Source organism: Trametes versicolor, assembly GCF_000271585.1.
Source record: "Trametes versicolor FP-101664 SS1 unplaced genomic scaffold TRAVEscaffold_11, whole genome shotgun sequence".
Taxonomy (NCBI): domain Eukaryota; kingdom Fungi; phylum Basidiomycota; class Agaricomycetes; order Polyporales; family Polyporaceae; genus Trametes; species Trametes versicolor.
Window position 1 is genome coordinate 2,133,314 of NW_007360331.1, and position 21,803 is coordinate 2,155,116.

Consider the following 21,803-nt stretch of genomic DNA (forward strand, 5'->3'; position numbering starts at 1 on the left):
CTGAACCCGCACCCGCGCTGCCCTGGAGACCGCCTCGCCTCCAGGCCTCAAGCCTCTGCCCGCCGCCTGCCTGCCGCGTCGGTACGGTTGCCGAGGGGAATCAGGTCCATTCCCGAGACGAACGACGAAATCCATCGATTTTGTACTTGCCCTTGGCTCGTCCTGGCCCCGCCTAATTAGTTCTTCCCTCGGATTTGGGCGCCCCCTTTACCCGAATGCCCATTTTGGGCAGCTATGTCGGGTCGTGGGCACTGATGGCGGCCGCGCCCTCGTTGCGTGCACCTTGCCGCTCGCCATTCCCGACGCTGAGGAGGTATATTGCGCCCCTCCCTCTTACCTTTGAGCTCGTAATTAGGCCGCTCTGTGATAACACATACATAGATACATCTCGCCCTATATTCGGGCCCCGATAGTGCTCTTGTGATAATCTACAGAGGTTATAACGCCTCGAGATACTGCTGGTGTATAAAGCTTTCACGATCGTTTGAGTCCATCTGAGCTCAATATGATTGCTTTTAATGATTGATATGGAGGTTATGAACCACATCTAAAAATTTGGAGACGCAATATGCCCGCAAACATGCTGTAGCCCTTCTCGCCGTTGAGCACAGTGAGCAGGAGGGCGCCCCCGATGAGCAGCTCATCGGTAAAATGACATCATTCATGTCTCTGCCTGGACTATATGGGCGCCTAAACCGGAATATTAGAATATCTGGATGGGCGCTAATCAAACGGAGGGCAAAATCATTTGGGACTTCGTCGCTCGTCTCGGGAATGGACCTGATTCCCCTCGGCAACCGTAGTCGGATAGGAAGGCGGGTGCCGCGGCGCCCTGCACGAACGCGGAAGCACTCTCCCAGGATGCCGTGTTCTTCGCGCCCGCAGCGGTCGGGCGCTACTAGCGGCGATCGCGTCCCGTTTCGCGCTAGGCTGGGCGCTACTGGTACTGCGATCAGGGCGAGACAGGCGCGCCGCGGTTGGGTTTGGGATGGGACGGGGCGAGACGGGCGGTTGGGGTGGGGATTTGCTTCCGTCGTGCTGGCTGGGGACTGGCGGGACTAGTCTCGGCTCCAGACCTTCTAACAGGACACTCACGCCGGGCTCAAAGCTGTTTCGCTACGGTCACCAGACACTCGCCACAGCGGAGATCGAAACATGTACCATTACACGCCCCTCATACGTTTGTTTGGATGAAACGTGCGTTTTGCGAAGATTTATAGCTTTAGGTGGAACACAGAACATGCATGTGACGTGAGATGGCAGATGGCCTTGTTTCTGAGCCTTCAACAAGGTCTCCTTTATACTAAAACGACCGCAACGACCCAGTTGCACTGTCAGCCTACAAAAGCTCCGGTAGTATGTAATACTTGCCGTAATTCCCCATCGCATTACAACATTGGTGGTTCAATAGTTTTTAAACCTCATACGCTGGGCGGTATCTGACTGAGGCTTCGATGGCGCGGGCCTGCAGCGCATAATTGCTTAGTGTTCTTCTTTCTCTCAGCTCTTCAAGCCACGCACCGTATGCGCGGCAATATCGAGAAGACCGCGATATCGCAGGCGCGGACAACGACACAACTCTCGCGAAAGGGGATACCAGGCGGGCCAATCAAAAACGCGAGCATGCGCATGAAGAGCATAAAGATTCAGAGCAAATAATCCCGAAAGTGAAGTACACCACACTGGCAGCAGCGTAGCTTGCAGTGGGATAGGAGATGACTCATGACGATTTGTGATACGATGACTAGCAGTTAATGACACAAGCGCCCGCCAGTGACCTGTCGTCACGAGTGGCCGTTCCTGGCCCGAAAGTCCCCAGACCTTCTGGCGCAAGCTCTCTTAGCGCCGAAAGGGATGGGAACGAGACTATGGCGGGACGAGGCGGGCCCGCGCGCGGGGGCCTGAGGAAAGGAGAGGGGAGGTGCTTCCGCGTCCGTGTATCTCGGTCTTTGGGAGTGGATCTCTGTGCTAAGTTTTTGGGCGAGAGTTGAGGGTCCAGTGGTTAACGGAGTTTGGGGGGAGATGCACGATTGCATCCGAGGGGACATACTCGTTTCAATGCTCATAACACAAGTGTGTGTCAAGGATAGACGTCTATGCCGGTGCTGTTACAGTGATTGTACGGGTCATTACTGATGAGTTCGGACTGACGTGCTACACTCTAGCTATCCGCATAGTAGTATATCCCGCAGCACTCCTATGCGCATAACTGTATATGCAGACTCCAGCTTAAGACCACATCTTGGCCAGAAAGAATTTGTTCGGCGCCCTCGTACAAGTAACCGCTACTGAACGCCTTGGCAGATATCAGGCCTCACTCTAAGAACTCAGGAGTCAAGACGACGCCCCCGATATCAAGACCGTATATCCAGCACTCTATCGAGACTTGTGCGTGATCCTTGTACATGCCCGACGGTGGTGGTTAGGAACGGAGGCGCGGAACTCGGGCCCGGGGCGCGGGTCGAAGCACGCCCGGACGGCGCCGCCACCATCCGACCATCCGATAAATCCTTGGCTACCTTGCGCGGCGGGGTGGCGGGCGGGCGGGGCCGCCACCGCCGGAACGTGCGCTGTATGTCGTGCGACGCGCGTCGTACGTCGGCGTCGTGACCTGGCGCTAAGGGCGCCGCAGGTGAAAATAATCGCGAAAATTGCGTGCAATTCAAAAGAGAAAAGAGGGGGCAGCGCACCAAGCACTTGTGGCGAGGAAGATTTGGCCACTCGGGATTTGCCTCAGCCTCGGGTGTGGACAAATCGTTCTTTCGCGAATCGGAAGGACGAGGGGGCGTTGCAATTGCGCAGTGCAGTCGTGGCGTGCGCCCTCGGGAGTCGGGAGTCGGGATTTCCGGGAGCGGCAGATTGGGGGCGGCGCGCCGACGGTTCAGCCGCCCCCGCCGCGAGCCGCTGCGGCACGCGCGTGCGGGGGTGGGTGCGGGGTAGCTTGATAGCAGCACGCACGTTCGGGGGCGTGCTGGCCGCTATCGTTGCGGTGGCCGAGGCTCAGCTGAACGAGGCGTGAACTTGAAGGTGGCTCTGAGTAAGGACGGCCGCGGGCCGCGGGTGGCCATGGCGTTGCGTTGCGTTGTGTATTCAAATTCGGACGGCTGGGCGAGATTCCGAGCCGGGTCGTCTGCACGTCCACTTGGCCTCAGCGCAGCCTGGACTTTGGGGCGGCCACGGGCCCACGACGAGGGTGTGTGGCTAATGAGAGCCGCGTTCGTGCTATCGCGCAACGCGGGGCCGGGGGCGCGACTGGTGCTGTCCCCCTTCCGAGGCCGGCTTCCGAGATCGTCCTAAAGGTTAGTACCTGTGGCCGATATCGTCCTTAGAGCTTCAATGCTTGTGCCTCCGATCAGGTTCTTCGAGGGTTCCGGCTTCGGCGAGCCTCGAGCTAAGTCAATGGATCAATATAGCGCAGGTCAGTTCCAATTGAATGTATCAGGATCCAGGACGGGCGGAACGTTCGACAGCGACTCAGGACCGACGGCTCACGAGGTATCTCCGCACCACCGCCAGCTAGCCGTCTCGAGCGACCGCCGCGTCGTCCCGAGGTCGGCGCGTCCATGTGTCGCGCGCACTGGGATCCAGACGAGCGCCCAATTGGGTGCGGGGCCAGCTTGGCAGGATCAGAACCTCCATCGCCCATTGCGCCATCCGCGAGCCTCGTGGCGGTCAGATGTCCCGGGGCGGCGGCCACATTAGGCTGGCTGGGGCGTGCTTGTCTGCCTGGCGCGCGCGGTGTGTAGCACGAGGCTCTGAGACCGGCCGACAACGTGCAGTATCAGACAGATGGGCACCGTCGCCCCAGATGGCAGGCGCCCAGGGCCGCCGCCACCAGATGCAATGAAGTGTGCATGGAACGGTCGAGGAACGGCGCGCGGGGGTTGCGATCGCGAGGCGCGGCGGCGAGGAGATGGGGAGAGACGAGGGTGGCCCCGGGTTAATTGACGAGCACCGCTTTTTCGGATTTGAGGTCGTCGTCGTCGCTGAGTCCGACGTCCGTTGCGTGGTGACACGGGCGTCTGCGGCCTGCTTCTCAACCACATACACGTGGAATTAGACTAGGAGGTATACAGTCCATCTGCATCTGCATCTGCTCCGATCGACCGATGTCTGCTCGTTCTGAGGTCGACAGGACGATAGATGGTCGTTCTACGAGCAATTGGGAGGCTGAGCGACGAATATGTCGCGAGGACGCTCGCTGAGCGCTTTGCAAGATCAGCCCTCTCAGCTATTCACTCTTCCGGCCACCGTCGAAGACGACGGTTCACCAGTTACCGCCGGGATCATCCATCTGATGATGGGCTCTGCGTCTCAACGTCGGTCCTTCACGCGCCCCGACATACGTCGTTCTTCGTACGTGCGCAGCCTCAACACGACTCGACACCTGCGCTGTCAACGGGATCTGATGACGGGTCTCCCGAGGCAGGCATCATATGTTCACTGTCGCGTAGCCTGCCGGACGAGTCGTTTGCACTCCGACCGTCAGCACCGAGCATCTAGTGAGTACGTTATTCTTCGCGAAGTGCACTGCGCCATGGCAGACGACACGGCTGTTATCAGCCGCTGGTATCCGGATGTTGTACCGTTGTGGCCTAGAGCTTAGCAAGTGTACTCATGACAAAGCGCCTCCAAACCAAGTCCCCCCAACTCTAACGACTTCAGATGCATTGCGAAGAGGTCGGAGATTGTCCTGGAACACCACGGCCGCTCGCTTTCGCGGTTCCACCCGATACAAACCGCGCTGACGCAAAGGGACCGTTCAGTGTGGCATCCGCGCACTGTCTAGCCGAATTCTCCCAGGTTTACACGCCCGCAACTCTACAATTGAACGGCTCCCACAGGCACGCCCTTCTAGACGCCGCGTGCCTTCTGTCGGAAACCAGAAGTCGGCGGAGCGGAGGTGAGGAAGCCCCCCGCGTCCCGTGGAGGGCGTCATACATGGGCAAGACTGATTCTGTTCTCTCTGATTTAGATCAGGCCCGGCACATGCAATCAGCTTCGCCAGGGCCCCCGAAATGAATAGCGGGGCGCATACGGTGTGGTTAGCCTTCGAGGGCCCGGAAACAAGCCGCCGCGGGCTGGATATTCGCGCTCGCGGAACACGAGCCGGCGGCTGCTCAGCTGCACATTCAACATTCCGCGCGTAGATCGTGAAGTACGTGAAGCACCGGGACGCAGTCCCGGAGTGTCCAACTCGCTACGGACGCGCTGATGCGCGCAGGAACCACGCACGTATAGCTATCGCGCTTCACTTCTCCCGATATCGTGCCTGCGCCTTCCTGCCGTCGGTTCGCGCAGCGGCAGTCCTGCACGAGCACGGTACGCCCGTCCCGACACCATTGCACGACATGATGCGACGTTCTGACCATCGCATCCTCACCACAGGCGGCGAATGTTCATCACTGCGACGTCTGATGCCTCCACCAGCGTCCACACATACCGAGCGTGCAGCAGACGCCCAGGAAGCGCCAGGGCGAGCGCGCGCCAGGCTGAACGGATGATAGAGGTGTGCCGCCGCGGTGACATTGACAGACTGGGATCGCGGCGCTGATCCTGCGCCTTCGCATGCCGCCATCGCTCCCGCCTCAAGGCGAAGGCCCAGGGTCGAGGACAGATGTAGGTCCCCTCGGCCGGCGCTCCGGCGCCGCAGGCGATGCCTTTGCACGCCGGCCGGGCGCTCCCCGTCGCGGACATTGTTTCCTGCCAGCGCCGGGACGGAAACTGAATTGCACGCCGCACGCCGCACCGAGTCCGGCCGGCGCGCCGCTCCGGCTCCGCCGCCCGGTCCCTCATTCGCACTGCAGAGTGCAGAACGGCTGGGGTCGCGCCGCGCTCGCGATTCGCGAAGACACAAGGGGACGCGGGCACACTGTCCTGGGAGGCCGTATGATGTCCGCAGGGGCCTTATGACAAGAGAACACCTCAGGACGGCCCACGCCTCAAGGCCCAGGGGACACCTTATACTCCGCGGCGCTGGCAGACGATATCGTCCAATGCGCGCCGGTCCGGGCCTTCGCTGGGGGCAGCGCGCGCGGACATTGCGTGCGCGCACACGCCGCTCTTCTGGCGGGAACAATGTCGCACCTGCGCGGCCACGAGGCCGTCCTTCCTTTTGCTCCCCGCTGGGCCTGGGAGGACGCTTGCCCCGAAGTGGGCGATGCACTTGTGTTTGCCTGAATGGGCGGGCGCACGTTGCGGTCATACGCCGTCGAGTCCTCCATTCTGCGATATGTGGTATGCGGCTGCACTGCCTCGTCCGTGCGTCGCTGCCGAGCTTGTGCCTTCTCTGACACTGGCGGCGGCGGCGCAAGCAGACGAGAGCGGGTCATTGTCGCCTTGAAGTGGTACGCTATTGACTACCTATGGGACGTATAAAGCTTGGCAAGAGAGCGCGAGACCCACAGATTGCAGCCGAGATACCATTAGCACCGCAGCCGCCGCCGCCATTCTGGCGTGGACGCAGTGCGGAGGAGAAGGGCGAGTACGCGTCGACAATGTTCTGATACACGCGATTTGTGGGCGCCGTGCGGGGCGGGGCGCACATCCGGCTTCCAGGCAATATGTCGTCGATCGAGAGAGCGAAGAGGCTTCGCGCCGTGATCGTGGCTCGCGTGGTTTTGCCGCACGGCCACCTCGAGGGCGGGTGGAACGCTTCTGGAACGTTTGGACGTCTGACCCTCGTGTTGTCTAAATGTTGAAGATGACGGGGTGACAGACGCGGCGTCAAGAACATTGAGTTGGCGTTCATCTTGCGCTGATACCATACGGCACTGGCGCTTTGGGATATGTATCTGCCTACTGCTGGCGTTTTGAGGAGACGGGTGGAAGGATGGGTGCTGGATCGGGCGTGTATTGTGCACGGAATCGCGCTCGCTTTGCCGTTGCTGTTCGCGAAGTGCATCTTGGGAGCGGTATCTTGAGCATAGTGTGGTAGGAGGCCTCCGCTCCTATAGCAGTCAACTTGGGCACACAGGGGCGATCCCACAGCTTAGGTCCGTTATGAACTCGCCCTCACGGTTTTTCATAGCCCTACTAAAACTCTACAGTATGAAACACGCCTCTCAGACCACATAGGCATGTCCCGCAACACATCACCCAACAACCACTCTTTCGTCAACTCCTGTCCACAAAGCTTCGACCTGAAGGCTCAGAGACGCCTCGTGGTGGCCATCTCAGCATGCATGCTGCAGTAACGGCACCGAACCTAGTTTGGCAAGATAGGATGCCGGAGCGTAAGGTTCCCTGCTACTCACGGTGCGGCGTTGAGCAGTCAGGCTAGCTGCGTTTCCTGCGAGTGGCACCCGGTTTCTTCTTTCTTTGCCTTGAGGCGCGGTTATTTGGCAGCGAAGCCCTTCTGAACCGCACAATCTCCTTTGACCTAGGTCCGAGTACTAGGTGAGCCACTGGTACCGTGCTGGTGGTGTGCCCACATACCTTGTCTTGTAGCACCGCCATCTGAACACGTTTGCAGGTCTCGCGTGCACCTTTGCCCTCTGCGCGACCTGAGGTGCCTATTTGCAAAATCATACGAGTCATCTTACAAGCGAGAGACCCATGGCCTGAAGCTTCTGAAAGCAAACCTTCGGCGTCAGCGCCCAATTATACCGGCATACCCCGCATGCATCATCATTCATGGGCGTAACGAGGGAAGACCCGCCTGTGCCCATCCCCCTGAGGTGCGTTCGTTTACGTCCCGTCCTCTATTGCGGCTGCGCGGGATCCCAGGGAACTCGCCGGTGACCCCCTCGCGCGACGCGGGACGGCGACGTGCACGATACGCTTCAGCCTTCCGCCTCGTGTGTGGGAGAAAGACGTACGGCGGGCCACCACTGGCATAAGTGGCACTGCACATCACGGGAGGGCGGCCGGTGCGCGTGCCCCTCTCCCGCGACGGGCTGCCAGCCACCGCGTGCCCGGCGCCGTCGAGAAGGTCGCGGAGAGCGCGCGGTGTGTCTGTGTGGACGTAGCCGCCGCCCGTGGGTGCATCGATAGCCTTGCGCGCGCGGGGGAGTGCTTCGATGCTGCATGCTGTTGACGTCTTGGGCTGCTCGGCTCGGTGCTCGGGCCCGGTCTGCGTCCATGCGAGGAGTGCGAGGTGCGCGAGCGTGCAGGCTGCACGTACGTGGGCCGAGGCGTCGTCGTCAGTTGGTGTGCTGCTTGTGGACGAGCAGGAGGGCCTGCGTCGATCAGAGTTAATGATCGACTGGCTAGGGTCTGCGATATCTAGATGCAGTATAGTCAGGGACTTACCCCGCGGGCCTTTACGACATGCCTGGCATTGCTTGCGTTTCCGCTGACGTCGCCATCTCCGGTCTGTCTGCGTTCCCGCGCTGTGGTTAGAATCCTAATTTGTGGTCCATGGACCGTGCACGGCACCCTCCGAACGTATTGCATACTCCTAGCTGACCCGCCCGCGTTCGTATTTCGGACGACGCGAGGCACCTCGTTTCCGTGTTCGATCGGACAGAGGGCGCTGTGGATGCATTCTAAGGTGTCGGAGTGCCGGCCTGAACCGGCGACGGAAGAGGCTGACGCAGTGGTGGCATCTCAGGAGGCAGTGGCTTTAACACCTTACAGATCCGGTTACATACTTGCTTCCGCTATGCCAATTGTGAGGTCGCTTGATGGCAGGTATCAAGCTGTAGCAACTAAGACAAGAATGCAGTGGACGCACACGCGACGGGACTATCCCGGAAACATGCAAGGGCACGCACCCCGCGAAGACCGTGCAGAGACCGCCGCCCAAGGTCTTCGGTGCCCATGCATCTCCAACCCTGCAGCGCAGGCTGGACAGCCTCGCGCCGCCGACGCGCCTGCGCAGCACAGTGCGTACCGCTTCTGATATGTCAGTCGGTCACGTAGTGCCATCACGATGATGCATATGCGGCTGCTAACAGAAGGCTCCTGCGCCCCGGGAACAAGCATCGGACGTGCTCGTGCGGCATAAGTGCATGCGCAGCGGCGTTACGTGAGCGCGCGTCGCGAAGCCACAACGTGCACGGCCGGCGGTCGAGCCGCGAGCGGGCGGACAGCCTCCGTGCGCGCGCGTGGGCGAGGGCAGCAGCATTGTGGGACGGGGGGAACGGTCCAGGGAAGCCCGGCGGCCCTTCGCATCAGATGGGACGCGGCGGCGGGCACGTCATGCCTTTCGAGTGGTCGCTGCACACAGACTAAGCCTGGAATGGAGGGGGTGTAGGGAGGAAGTGCGGGAGGCTATGACTCGGCACGCGCATGAGGATCGCAATGGGCGGACAAAAGGAGCGTGCGCTGGGACCCATGATGTGGCTGCGCCGCCGACGCTGGACATAAGCACTAGACAAGACACACGGCGCCATCAGACTGTGTGGTTTGTTTCCGATGGCGCTGTGGACGTCCACACAGAACGAGCTTTAACGGGAAGCCAGGAATGGTTGGGGCGAGGAGAGGTGCTCCGATATCATAGGAATGGGGTGCTTCGTGCCCAGCAGCGATAACACGACGCAGAGAGAGCGGGCGGGGTGGTACTGGTGCCGTGAACGGAGCCGGTCGGTGTACCGCTCGGAGGTAGCGCGGGTTCTAGAGTGTCAAGGTGTTCACTGGACGTATATCCGCCGACAAGTGCGCGATAAGACGAGAGACGGAACCTATAGGCCTGGGGGGTCGAAGCGACGGTAAAATACCCATGCATCCACGTACTCTTCGCCGTCGCCGTCTGCTGTCCTTAGGCGTCCCGCGCGAGGAATGCGACCAGCCTTCTCGAAGTCGAGCGCCTCCCACAGTCTGCAAGGGCCGCGAAACGTGAGCAAGGAATCCTGGAAGTGGATATGGTGTACGAACTTTACGCTGGCGACGTTGTTCACGTATACGAGGTTGAAGACACTGGCCTCATACCCCAATCTAGGGCCATAATGGAGGTAGGATCGTGCGAGGACAGTCCCAATGCCGTGACCTCGTTGCGAGGGAGGTACTAGGAAGCCGGCATTGCAAATCTAGGAGCAAAGACATATGTGAGCACTTTACTGCTGGTAGTATAAGAATCACCTCGAGCGCTCGAGAGCATCACAGCGTTCATGAGACCCATATACACTACGGCTTGACCGTGACGGAGCTGGAGATGGTCCTCCCCCCACCGTCATTGCATTACCTTAATCGTATAGGAGGTCCGGGCGGTAAGTGTGAAGCATCCGCCGGCGTCATCGTCATCTCCTTGATGGGACGGCGTCGCGACGTCCACCAAAACGCCCTAGTCGACCATCCCGAGAAACTGCAAGAATACACCGAGGACGTCTCCGGACCATTACAGCAGAGCAACGCATGCAAGTATTCGCAAGCATAGCGCTACCAGCTCTGAGGATGCCGTTCAATCCCAGAGCTTCCATCTCGGCATAACGGCGTTCAGTCTCAGCGCAACAGCGCAGGGACGGGACTACCGATCGCGTTCATCGCCGAGGAGAGAAGAAGCACAATCGAGGACAGCCGGAAGCGCAATTTGGCTATTACTCACATGCGACGACCGTCCCGGGTAATTCGGCTTCACCTGCATGGTGAGGAAGCGGTCAGCGATAATGATCATCGACTCATCAGGACGCACCCAGGCGGCGCTCGATGCGTCTATTACTCTCGAGCCCCCGCGCGGTGAACGCCCTTCTTCGGGAGTGCACTCACGTAGTAGCAGCCGGCGAGGCACTCTTCCCAAGCGCGGCCGCTCACGGCCTCTGCGAACCCGATCGAGACGATGCTGCCGTCCGGCGCGTCGGCCGCGCTCTCGAAAGTGGGCTGTCCGAGTACCGCGACGAGGACGTCTGCGGCGAAGTAGTACGCGTCGAATTGCTCGCGTGTGTATACTTCGCCGGGCAGAATCTCTTGTGGATAGGTGCGGCCGCCCGCGAGCTCATCCGCGAACGTACGGTGTAGGTAGTCGACGAGCCCCGGGAGCGCTCGCGCGGTTTCGAGGGTGACATGGTGCAGAGTGAGGTGCTTGGGAGCACCTGAGCGTTTGGAGGCGAGTTTCCATGTTGTGGAGGGAAGAGAGGAGGTTGAGCGGGAGGAGATGGCGCCGTACGCGGACATGCTGCGGATGGGCGTTTGCATGAACTTTCTGCCTCTTTGACCTCCACCGTCATGCTCAAAACACTCACGTTTCTGGCTATGTTGGCGACGAGCGGTAGGTACTTGGTAGCAGGTTACTGCTCGGAAGGAACGACGGCTGATCTGAGTGACGATCGAGTCACATCCTGCTCGATGAGGCGGCGGGACTCGGCGGCCTTCCGATCGATCCAGTTGTTAATCCTCTGCGCTGCCCCACCAGTGTCCCAGCAATGTTCTGACATCTATACCAATCATCTTGCTTGATCACTGCTAGGTTCGACACAAACCCCGAACACGTGAGACACGTGAACGGTCTTGGTATAAGACTAGATCACTGCAAGTTCACTCTACAGATGACGCCAATATTCGGTCGATAGTCGGACCATGGTTCCTCAGTGTGGTTGACCTCCGACGTCTCCGGTAATCCGCAATCGACCGGCGCACTAAAAGTTTGAACTCACTTCGTGAAACGACAGCTGGACTCGAAGCAGCCGTACAGCAGTGAAGACGTCAGGTACGGCCTAACGAGCGTTCTATCGAGATATCCGGATAGAAAGCTACGACACGCTTCCTGCGCAGCGTCCGAAGCGGAACCTTGTCAGAGACGTCCAAGACGTCGTGCACTTCTCATGGCTTGTTGTGACAAGATATCTGGATATCGAGGTGAGATCTACGGGTCTTCCATAATTAACAATAATACATATGCTAAACGAATGGCAGTCCGAGCTGCAGTCCCTATGGACAATCACAGATAGTTTTCCTGCTTCGGCAGGAGAGGCTGGTCCCGTCCGAGGCTCACTATAGGAGACCGAGGGCCGAGAGACCTCCCACGGCCGCGGCGCTGAACGCCACAACTTGGGAGGCCGCTCCTAGAGCCGGCAAGGCTCCGGAGTTGGACACCGCGTCAATGGTGCCGTTGATCTGTCATGATGGTCAGTGTATGTTTGGGCGAAGAGGATGCATAAAACGAGACTCACCCCTGCGCACCCCTCAGGGCCCGAACATGCGATATTGTTGTTTTGGGCAATGACGTTCGCTTGTTGGGGGTCTATGGGCGCGGGTGATGCGGAGACTGCGAGACTCCCGGTGAGCACGACTTGCTCAAGTAGATGCGTGTGCGTCGGAGACGTACCAAGAGTGAAGGAGACAGCAAAAACGAGCGTGAGGGTCTGGATGGCGCGTGCGTACATCATGACTTGCGTGATAAGACAGGTGTCGGTTGGTATCGTGGTGAGAGAGGTATATGGATGGACGTGGATGGTAAGGGTACAGTGCCGGGCGTTGAGAGCAGGGAGAGGCTACAGAGAGGTCGGTCAACAAACGAGGATCCTTAAGCCGCTTTCCAGGCTTTTTATCAATTCCAGAGCTCTCTTCTCGTCCGTTACCTTGTATTTAAGCGATGGGAAGGGAACTCAAGCAACGACGGCCAGCGGGACCACTTGACAGGGAGTGCCAAGTCCGGAAGAAAGTGCGGGGCCACGTGTGACGCCCATCTGCTTTGGCGTTTGTCCGTCCTTGCTCGCCACCACGCACTGTTCATTCATCGCCACTGGCTCTCTGCTCGTCCCGATAAATAGCGAATTGAAGGCGAGAACATACCATCTTGAGAGGCGATCACGGTTGGGAGCTTAGAACTTGAAGGCACGGCCGGTGCATACGCTCAGGCTCAAGTGCTGTGTACACAACCGGTAAGTCTGCCCTCCATTCGTGTTTTTACAACATATCTGACAACAAGGAAGATATACAAGAATGCGGAGCCCCGAGTATCTGCCCTTCCCTTCCTTCGACTCATCGCCATGTCGAAATGATGTGCGCCGGGACTTGGCCCGTGAGCGAGAAGAAGGGATGCGGGAGCGCCATCGTTTCCCATTCCTCATCGAAAGCGTGCGATATGCCACCTAGGGTGGGCGTGTGCCCTCCATGGTCTTCTTCAAGTGGTTCTGCGTGTGTCTCGTCAGCTCCGTATATACTGTATGAAAGAAGCGATGCCACTCACGCGTCTTGAGTTGCAGCCCGAACATGTAGTCGAAGGCGGCTTTCATAATCTCGGAAAGACCCATCATTTGAGATGCTTCGTATGTAGCGTATTGCTTCAGAGAGGACGAGAGGATTTCAAGGTAGGTTGGTGAGTCCAAGCTTCGTCCTCGCACTGCGCGATTTTCTACTGCTCGAAGAAACAAAAGCCTTTGGCTAGATATCGGCGTGTAGCCTGCAGCGTTTGTGTACGGCCTCGCGTTATCCGCATGCATTGGTGCGGGTACTGACTTCTCAACAGGCCTTTGTGTATGACGAGGAGGAAATCGCGAAACATACGGCATTGGTCCTGGGCGTCAATTTAGTGGGGATATCGGAGTCAAGTCCGAGGAGTCACCGCTTCTTTGCCCAGCCCACTGCCCCTGTCATGTACCCCGGAGAACCTGCCGCGACCCAGGAACGGCCGGTACGCCTCTCTCTCGAGTGCGGCAGGTCAGCGCTGCGTCGCGCGACGTCATCGCGGCGACGCGGCGACGCCACACCTATTCTCGTCTGATCGCGTCCCTCTTAGGCGCGCGTCCACGCATCCTGGCAGAGGACGACGAGCATCGACTGACCTCGCTCGATCCAAGCTCACTCGACCCTCCCCGACGTCTTGCGCCCTCGCCCGCCATTGTGCCCGACGCCTTGCGCCCTCGCTCGCCGCCGCGCCCGACGTCCTGCTCCCTCGCTGTCGCATACGCTCGCCCGGCTCGCCTCTGGCTTTCGAACGACACCGCTCTCGCCAGGTATGGACCAGAACTCCGTGTGCTGCATTACAACGGCGCCTGCGCTGTCTAATGCAGATCTAATGCTTTGCTATTGCTTTCAGTATCTTGTCATTCATACCTCCATCGCCACGCTACCATGCAAACAAGCGCCCAACGTGCCCGCCTTCTGCCTCGTCTCCGGTGCGTATATAGCTACATGCAGCCCCCCCCCTGAGCCATCCCATCCCGTTCCCCCCGCCCACGCCGTCGTTGTCCCCAACGTCCGCAATGCGACGTCCAGGTGAGTACCAACATGCACACGAGAGCGGAAAACGGTGCTTACCTCACAACGGCACACTGCGCGACGCCGTGAACGCCCGCACGACGTCAAGCCACGCTGCAGTGGTAAGTATTCCCCCCCTCTGCGTGCGTGCTCACGTCCCTTCGGCGGCCCATTTCCTCAGGAGGGCCCCGTGTTCGCGCGACGGCGCCGGGTGCGACGGCTGCGCGGGCAAAGCAGTGAGCACATAGCGGCACACGTGAACGACGTACCAGCAAGAAAGGCGGATGGACACGGGCGCGGGCAAGGTCGCCTTCCACGTCGACCGCGCCCGCCCGTCCAATGCCATGCTGCGGCCGAGGACGCCGCACGCGGGATACACGTCCCGCGACGTTGGCGACACCATGCAGCGAGGTGGCCGTGGCAGGCGCAGGTGAGTTCGCGTCGTGCTTGTCTAATATGTCTATACTTACGTCGCCGCAGATGCTCGCAGCCCTCTGCTGCGCGCTTCCGCCGCCTTTGTCTCACACTACGCCGCCGCCCTCCGTCCTCAATGTACAAATCATACAGCAGCAGTATGTACGGCTAGACGACGCCCCCCGCATGGGCAACCCTTTCCCTCCCCATGGTGTCGTCTACGGAGAGGGCAGGTGAGTCATAGCGCACATACGAGGGCAGAGCTCGTACTTACCTCCCAAAGGCACCTCTGCGTGCGCACACGGCGACGGCGCCGCGGACGTACAAGCAACGTCGAGCGGCCCTGAAAGCGAGGTGAGTACTTGGCCGGTGACGAGTCTGAGTCGGCTCACGACATGACAGCGGCGCGTACCCACGTGTCTTCGAGACGACCGCGTGTGCGCAGGACGGCGGCAGAGCGCAGAGACTGCGCGGGCAGAGAAGTGAGCACAAGACGACACAGGTGGACGACGTACGGGGCAAGACAGCGGACACGGACACGGGCTCGGTCGCCTTCGCCAGGCTGGAGGACGGGCCAGAGGAGGCAGGGTGGGGAGCATGCGCGCACTCGGAGACACGCCCTCGCCCGTCCACCCCCAGCCCCAGCTCATAAGGGTTGCGCGCCCAGACACCTCCCACGCACGTCGCCGGCGCGCCATGTTCGGCTCCTGGCTCGCCGCCGTGTCCCCGCACGCGCGCTCCGCCGGCGCGTGCATCACGTCGCGCTCGCGCCCGCGGCGGAGGGCGCGTCCGTGCGCGCACTCCCGCCGTCCTCCTCGACAGCACCGGCACGCCGCGCTCGGGGCGGATGCTGCACCACACGACGGCCCCAGAGGCGCATTCTGTCTGTGGTCCAGCATTGTGCGCGCGACGACAGCGACACGGGGTAGGACGGCGTCGTGCGCGGCCTCGGAGGCGGCTCGCGTCCGCAGACGTGCAGTAGTGTGGGACGGCGGGGCGCGATCGCTCGTAGACGGAGACGGCGGGCATGCAAACGGAGCATGGTAGATGCTGTTTCGGGAGGTCGTGCGAGAACGCACACGCGCGCACACGTCGAGGCTGGGCGTGTTCGCTAGGCAGCCGGCGTCGATGCACGCACTCTGCATTGTGTATTACAAAATATATTTGGCTCCCGTGTCTGCGACATGTACGTGTGCGGAACGAGACGGCCTGTGCATGGAGTATCCAATTTCGCGATGCTCGGCGGAGGGTAGCACACCAAGGTGTCGGGCGGCGGAGACGGTGTTCTCGCGCACGGCGTGCGCCCTCGCTTCGCGTCCGAGATGCACAGAGTTAGTGTGGGACGGCGGCGAATCCGCACGCGAAGACAGATGGCAGAACAGTGTATCGGGCGCGCGTACGAGGGCCCGGGTTTGAGGGCACAGGGCGCGCGGGTTCAGGAAGGCGGTCGCACAATGTGTGTATCTGGCGCGGTAAAACAACATACAGTTCCAGCCCGCACTCGTCCCGCGGTGTGCGACGTCTGCGCTATGCAGTCTGCGCAGGGCAGAACGCAGTCCGTGGATCGTCTGCTGCACGCATCTCCGCCGGACATGCCATGTCGCAAGAGGCAACTCGCCTTCGCGTCCACGCGCACACCGACGTCGGCGGAGGTATGCGCAGCCGGCTAGTCTGCAAAAGAGGAAACACGACGGCGACGTCGGTGAGCACGGGCGCATCACGGCGGGGAAGGCTGGCCTACCGCCGTCAAAAGCCAAAAACTTTCCGCTCGCCGTTCGGACGCGAAGTGCACCGGCGCAGAGGCCTCGACACGACGGCCCTGCGTCCATCAGCCCGCCTTGAGTTGCGTACGAGCCGTCGCGGTCTGACGCGTCCCGCGTGCGCGCACATTCCGCATTCCGTCTGGCGTGCGTGCGTGGACTGGGCGGAGGGGGACGTCCATCTCCTCTGCGACGGTGTCCGAGTCCGTGGCTCGCTGCGCGGACCCACAAGTGACGGCGCCCCGCTTGCACGTCCTGAACGTCGCCGCACAGACGCACGAGGCGTGCCTGTTCCAGCCCCGGCGCGCACCGAGGACCTGGCACGTTCGTCGCCGTCGTTCGCATCCGCCGTGTCCGCTGCACAGAAGACGGGCACCGGCGCCAGGCGCGTCCGCCATGCCGACGCGGGGATCTACGTGACGGCGGTGAGCAGGATTGATCCGTGTGCGGGGAAGGACAGCTTGAGTGACATACCGGCGCGATGACGACGGCCTGCGGGCGGTCCCGAGCAGCGTGCGCGCACGCTGCCGCTCGCAGACGTGGTTCCGACCGGGTGGGCTCGTGCCTCCCCGAGCAGATCGTCGTCCGGGATCTCCGTCGTCGACGGGGCGGCCGTGGAGGGAGATTGCGTTGACCGCCGGTCTGCGGGTGTCTTGCGGGGCGGCGGGGGCTTTTGCATCGCGGAGATGTTGTGCGGTACGACATGGAGGAAACACTTCGATTGCCCTGAGGGTTGTGCTGCATGCGCACCACCGAGTCCGCGATGTCGAGCGTGGGTGGTAATTTCGCGTGCGTAGCGAGCCGAGTTGCATGACGTGGGACGAGCGAGGCGATGGCGGCATGCAGCAGCCTGAGCGCGGAGTCAGCTTGTCGACGACGCGAGCTCCAGCATAGCTCGTCAAGTCTTCATGGCATCGTCAGGTGCAATGCGCCGGCGCTGCGCAGAGTGTACGTATGAGAACGCGCGGCGGAAGTCGCACTCGTACCTACTCACCCGACATTCGAAAAAGGGCGCTCCGCTTCGTCCCTGGCGCGGTGCAGAACGTGGTCAACCGCGCTTAGAAATAAGCCTTCTGTGCCTACTGAGAATGCCGTGTTCAAGCGCACACCGAGCCATGTGCTGCACGCTCGCGATCCTCGCCTCGTGCGCCCTATTCGGCCGGCGGTGTGCATCTGTACATCAGGAATGTGAGGGCGCCGATATGGGAAAAAGGACTGGACGAACCTGACCGCGAACCCCACTAGCAGCCGATGTCGAAGCACAGAAGCATGTTAGCCGGTCTGGCAAGGATGGAAAAGCGTAGCAAATATTGACGTGTTTCCGTGTTGCACACCCGCGGATGCGAAAACGAAAGGCGGGGCAGCACGTGCCGTAGCCCGCCGGCGGAGGAGTGGACATTTGCGTCGCGCACTGCAGACTGTACGATACGAGCTTGAGAGGGGTTATTCTGCGCGATGAGCTCGAGTGATGCGTCGCCGCGGCCGGGCGCGAGCCGTTCAGTTCACGATGTCGAAGAAATAGCGAACCGAGCTGTGCGAATCATAGTACCGTTGCGCCGGCACGAGAAGCTTATCGCCGTGTCCGAGCCCTTTCAGGTCAGCAGCGCGAGCTCCTGCGTAGCTCGCAAACTGCACTATATTCTTGTGATCAGTACGGCTGCGCGGGACGTGCAGACAAGGACGTGCGTGCGGAAGAATGCGTACCTACTCGCGGGATGTGCTTCTGCTCGCTATGGGGGCGCTCCGCTTGATGCCGCGTGGGGTGTGGTCAACTGCACATGGAATTTGATGTACCAGACCGAGCGTGAGCGCCGTCTTCGAGCGCGCAGAGAGCCATGTTCTACGAGCTTGAGATCCTCGCGATCCTTGCCTAACTCTGAATTGAGGCACGAGAGCATGTCAGCCGCTTTGGGAAAAGACAGCAATGCATGGGCGTACCAGCGTACCTTCAGAATACACAGGGCGCACGCAAGGAGGGCAAACGGCCCCAGCCTGTGTGCTCCAAGAGGAGTCCCTCCCGGTGTGCACACTAACCTATTTTGCGGGGCGGCGATGGTGTATCGGGATCGAATGGCTCGGGCGGACCAGTCAAAACTCTACCAATGCAAGCCGCGCCGCGTCGGCATGGGTACTACCATTTATGGCGGTATCCTGCGCGAAGAAATCAGCATTGGTTGACAAATATCCGCGGACTCGGAGGAAACCCAGTAACTGAAATGCTCACCGTTCGCTCCCAGCGGTTGTCCGCCATCTCATAAGCCGTCTGCCTCGTCAACAACCCTTGGCGACACCATGCGACCCTCTCCCGTGCTCGACGATATCTCTCCATCCCATTTCTCGCGCACGCCTGCACACGAACCTCCCAGTGACGTCTTATGCAATATCGAAGTTAGTACTACCTGTTTCGCATCAGACGATCCCGTATCCATCCGAGAAGTCCTCCGGCTCCGCCTCCACATGCATCTTGCGCTACATATTCGTCAGTAATTTGTCCGTGTAGTGTCCCATGTGCAGCTGCTAACGCTACGCGCAGGAGAGCTCATCGGTTCTCAAAGCATCGGACGCGGCTCCCAGCCACTGCGGGCACATGCGACGCATGTCGAAGATGCCCTGCCTTCCCAACGCGAAGAGCTTGGAGCGCCACCCACTTCCGCAAGGCGAGGTAAAGCGCAAGCTGCACGCTCTGGACTCGGACGACACGGGGGGCGCCGAGGAGGACGCAGCAGGGGTCGGAAGGAACGAGCTCGTGGTGAGCCTATCTCCGAGCGTGAGTGTGAGTTCCTGCCGGCAATGACGGCTGATGCACCGAGCTTCTGCGCTCACCTTACACCCAATTTGCGGCGTGCAGCCTCGCTGTGACAGGAGCCGTGGTGGATACAACGGAGATCGGCGAGGAGATCGGTGGAGGCGGCCAGCGAGAAAGCGTGGGAGCTAGGGGCCGGAGGACGCGGTGTAGCAGGTCTGGATGTTCTTGTGCGACATGCATATCGCGTACCTAGATACAGCAAAGCCGTTTCTTGATCTGAGTCGCCGGGAGGTCCTCTGTCGGTCGGCGCTCGGGCCCAGGGTGGTGGTCGAGACGAAAGCGCGGACGGCGCTTCGAACGACACCGCCTGCCTGTTTTGGTAGATCGAATCGCTCACTCGGCGTCTGCATGCGACGCTTCCTTGCCTCCTGCCACCATGTCGCTCTAGCCCGGTCGACATCCCTGGTCGCAGACTCGCACGTCTGTTTTGTAATCCTCGTCTCCTTCAGACTATGACTCGCTGATGGCCGAAATAGCAACAGTTGTCGGCTGGAATGTCAACGGCGCTGCGTGCCTCCGAGTCTGAGCCCCGTGCGGCCCTGAAGACGCAGGCATTGACCCGATCTGGTACGTGAGAACCGTTTAAATTCCTCGCGAAGCGCACATCTGCGCCAATAAACTCGGAATCGGGATTCTCCCGCCATGGAAGGAGCACCCTGGCTACGCTCTCTTAGTGTGCTACGCCTCGCGTGTGATTTTAGCATGTCTTCGCGGTCAGGGACGCCTGTGACGTGTGTGCCCACGGTGACTGTATTCTGCACGCGTGTGGAGAGGGTCGGTACAGGGCTGATATCGATGCTCGGATTAGGCTGACTGCTGCCCGATCGCAGGAATTGTCCGTTGATGTACAGGGCTGCGGGCTGCGCGAGCGCCAGGCGAACGCCGTTCTCGGCTCCTTAAAGAGAAGTACTGCAGGCGGAGACTCCGTCCCCCTCGAGTCGTTTGCGGCTATTTGCCCCGCGTCCGCTCTGCACACGCTGTCTGCCTTCGCTCCCCGCTCCCCGCTGCCCTCAACCCCTCTTCCTCCTCCGCTTCCCTCCGCTTGTGTACGGTCCCGGAAAGCCCCAGACGACCCACTGCTCATCGACCCAATCACACACGTCGACAAGAACGTCCGCGACACGTCATAAACCAGCGGAAGACTTGAGGTAAGCCATTACAATCTTTTTTGTTTATGCAGCCCGTTGCACCGGCGTACTGGGGCGCTCGCATAGCACACGCACGGTGGCGAGTGCGGACGTGATGCCAGGTCGCGTTCTGCGAGCAGCGCGCCCGAGGACGGGGAGAGGGTCCGAGTGCTGATTTGTTGTATCGCGTGCGCTGTGTGCGTGGAATATGACGGGCTCGCGACTCGAAGGTGCCCGACTGTGCTGATGAGCCCGATGTGTTGTCCACACTCGAGAGCCAGCCGATGACGGCTCAGTTTGGTCAAGGGGCCGTTCCCCATGACCCTGGGGATGTCCGTACACGGACACGAGGTCCCGTGAGACCGAGTCAGACATGCCGAGTGCTACGCATCCTTCGGGAGGTGTGTGGGCGGGACCTCGCTCCCGTAAAAATGTGTCCGCGCACGGTTCCGAAAAGTCACGGCGGGCAGGTCTTTGACTTTTGGGGACTCGTCCGAGAGCTGGGAATTTGTGTACGTCCACCACTTCTTTATGCATTCTTCCTAAGTTGGCTGATACAATATATCGCGGGCAGGCTCGAACGAGCCGGCGGCGGCGTTGGGGACACGTTCTGCGTGGCGGCAAGGCACGGATGCTACATCCGAGTCATCTCGGCGCGTCCAGCGTTCTTCGCAAGAAGTGTGCGCCGCCGCAAAGTAGCTCACGGGTGTGCAGAACATCCACGGTATGTCGTGACGTCCCGACTCCCGCATGCGTCAGACCTTACTGACATTACTCGGTTGTGGCAGCAGCGCCGTCCTGTTCGGTGACCGTGCGCGATCGGCCATGCTTGAAGCGCGCCCGAACGTGCCGCGGACACTCACATCGGCCGGCGCACGACTTCTCCCCGCTCCGGACAGCTGCTACGGACGAAGTGCGCGTACTCGATGAGTTGGCCCTCTTCTGTAAGTCCTGCCGATGTACATATGGCGACCGGAAGTTTGCTGACACGATAGAAGGCAGATTTGTGTGCGTTCCAGGGTGGGAGTGGTGCACGCGGCGGCGAGGGCCAATCGCGCACTCGGCGTGTCCCGTCGCGCGATCGGCCGTGCAGGCGGCGTGCAGGTGCGTTGCGACGCTCTGGGTGTGGTTAATACGGCTGCGCTGATCTGTAACGGCCGTATCCTGTTTTTCTTTTTGCTTGTACGATGCCAAGTGTGCGGCTGGACGCACTTGGAATACGCTCGAAACTCGGTACGCACCCTGCGCGCGGCTGCACGGCTGCTCTCGGACGTGTGCAGACGAAGAGTGTGCGCTGCATGCGTCTATGTAGGCCATCTCATCTGTAGTGTTGCCTATATTTCCTGTGCATATCTAGGTACCTGTACCCGCGACGTTTGCCCGCCCCGTCTCTGAGCAGGCTGCTCTCGTCTCGTCTGTATCGTCCTGGCAGAACACAATATATATGCTGTATACACGACCCGCCTACAACCCGCAATCCACGATCTACAACCCATAACCTGCAGCCCACGACCTACGACCCGCAACCCACAGCCCACGACCTACAACCTGCAACCTATAGCCCACGATCTACAACCCATAACCTGCAGCCCACGACCTACGACCCGCAACCCACAGCCC

General features: G+C 60.5%; 4 protein-coding genes across 4 annotated transcripts; 1 reads left to right on the plus strand and 3 right to left on the minus strand.

Annotated features, from left to right (window-relative positions):
• Positions 1–9,641: 9,641 nt before the first annotated feature.
• TRAVEDRAFT_98608 (uncharacterized protein) lies at positions 9,642–11,052 on the minus strand (the record flags this gene model as incomplete). Its single annotated transcript, XM_008045040.1, has 4 exons — positions 9,642–9,762; positions 9,820–9,971; positions 10,487–10,519; positions 10,648–11,052. Coding segments are annotated over 4 exons (711 nt in total), but the record flags the coding sequence as incomplete, so codon positions are not given.
• Positions 11,053–12,858: 1,806 nt separating this feature from the next.
• Positions 12,859–13,130, minus strand: TRAVEDRAFT_52171 (uncharacterized protein; the record flags this gene model as incomplete). Its single annotated transcript, XM_008044649.1, has 2 exons — positions 12,859–13,010; positions 13,067–13,130. The coding sequence occupies 2 exons, from the start codon at positions 13,128–13,130 to the stop codon at positions 12,859–12,861; spliced, it is 216 nt and encodes a 71-aa protein (XP_008042840.1).
• Positions 13,131–14,153: 1,023 nt separating this feature from the next.
• On the minus strand, positions 14,154–15,645 carry TRAVEDRAFT_31382 (uncharacterized protein). The gene is made up of 4 exons (XM_008044459.1): positions 14,893–15,645; positions 14,774–14,844; positions 14,557–14,723; positions 14,154–14,506 (listed from the first exon to the last, which is right to left on the minus strand). The coding sequence occupies exon 1, from the start codon at positions 15,530–15,532 to the stop codon at positions 15,245–15,247; it is 288 nt and encodes a 95-aa protein (XP_008042650.1). The 5' UTR covers positions 15,533–15,645; the 3' UTR covers positions 14,154–14,506; positions 14,557–14,723; positions 14,774–14,844; positions 14,893–15,244.
• Positions 15,646–18,542: 2,897 nt separating this feature from the next.
• TRAVEDRAFT_74517 (uncharacterized protein) lies at positions 18,543–20,809 on the plus strand (the record flags this gene model as incomplete). The annotated part of the gene is made up of 5 exons (XM_008045041.1): positions 18,543–18,638; positions 18,664–18,729; positions 18,784–18,999; positions 19,887–20,695; positions 20,758–20,809. The coding sequence occupies 4 exons, from the start codon at positions 18,543–18,545 to the stop codon at positions 20,184–20,186; spliced, it is 678 nt and encodes a 225-aa protein (XP_008043232.1). The 3' UTR covers positions 20,187–20,695; positions 20,758–20,809.
• Between the last annotated feature and the right edge of the window lie 994 nt (positions 20,810–21,803).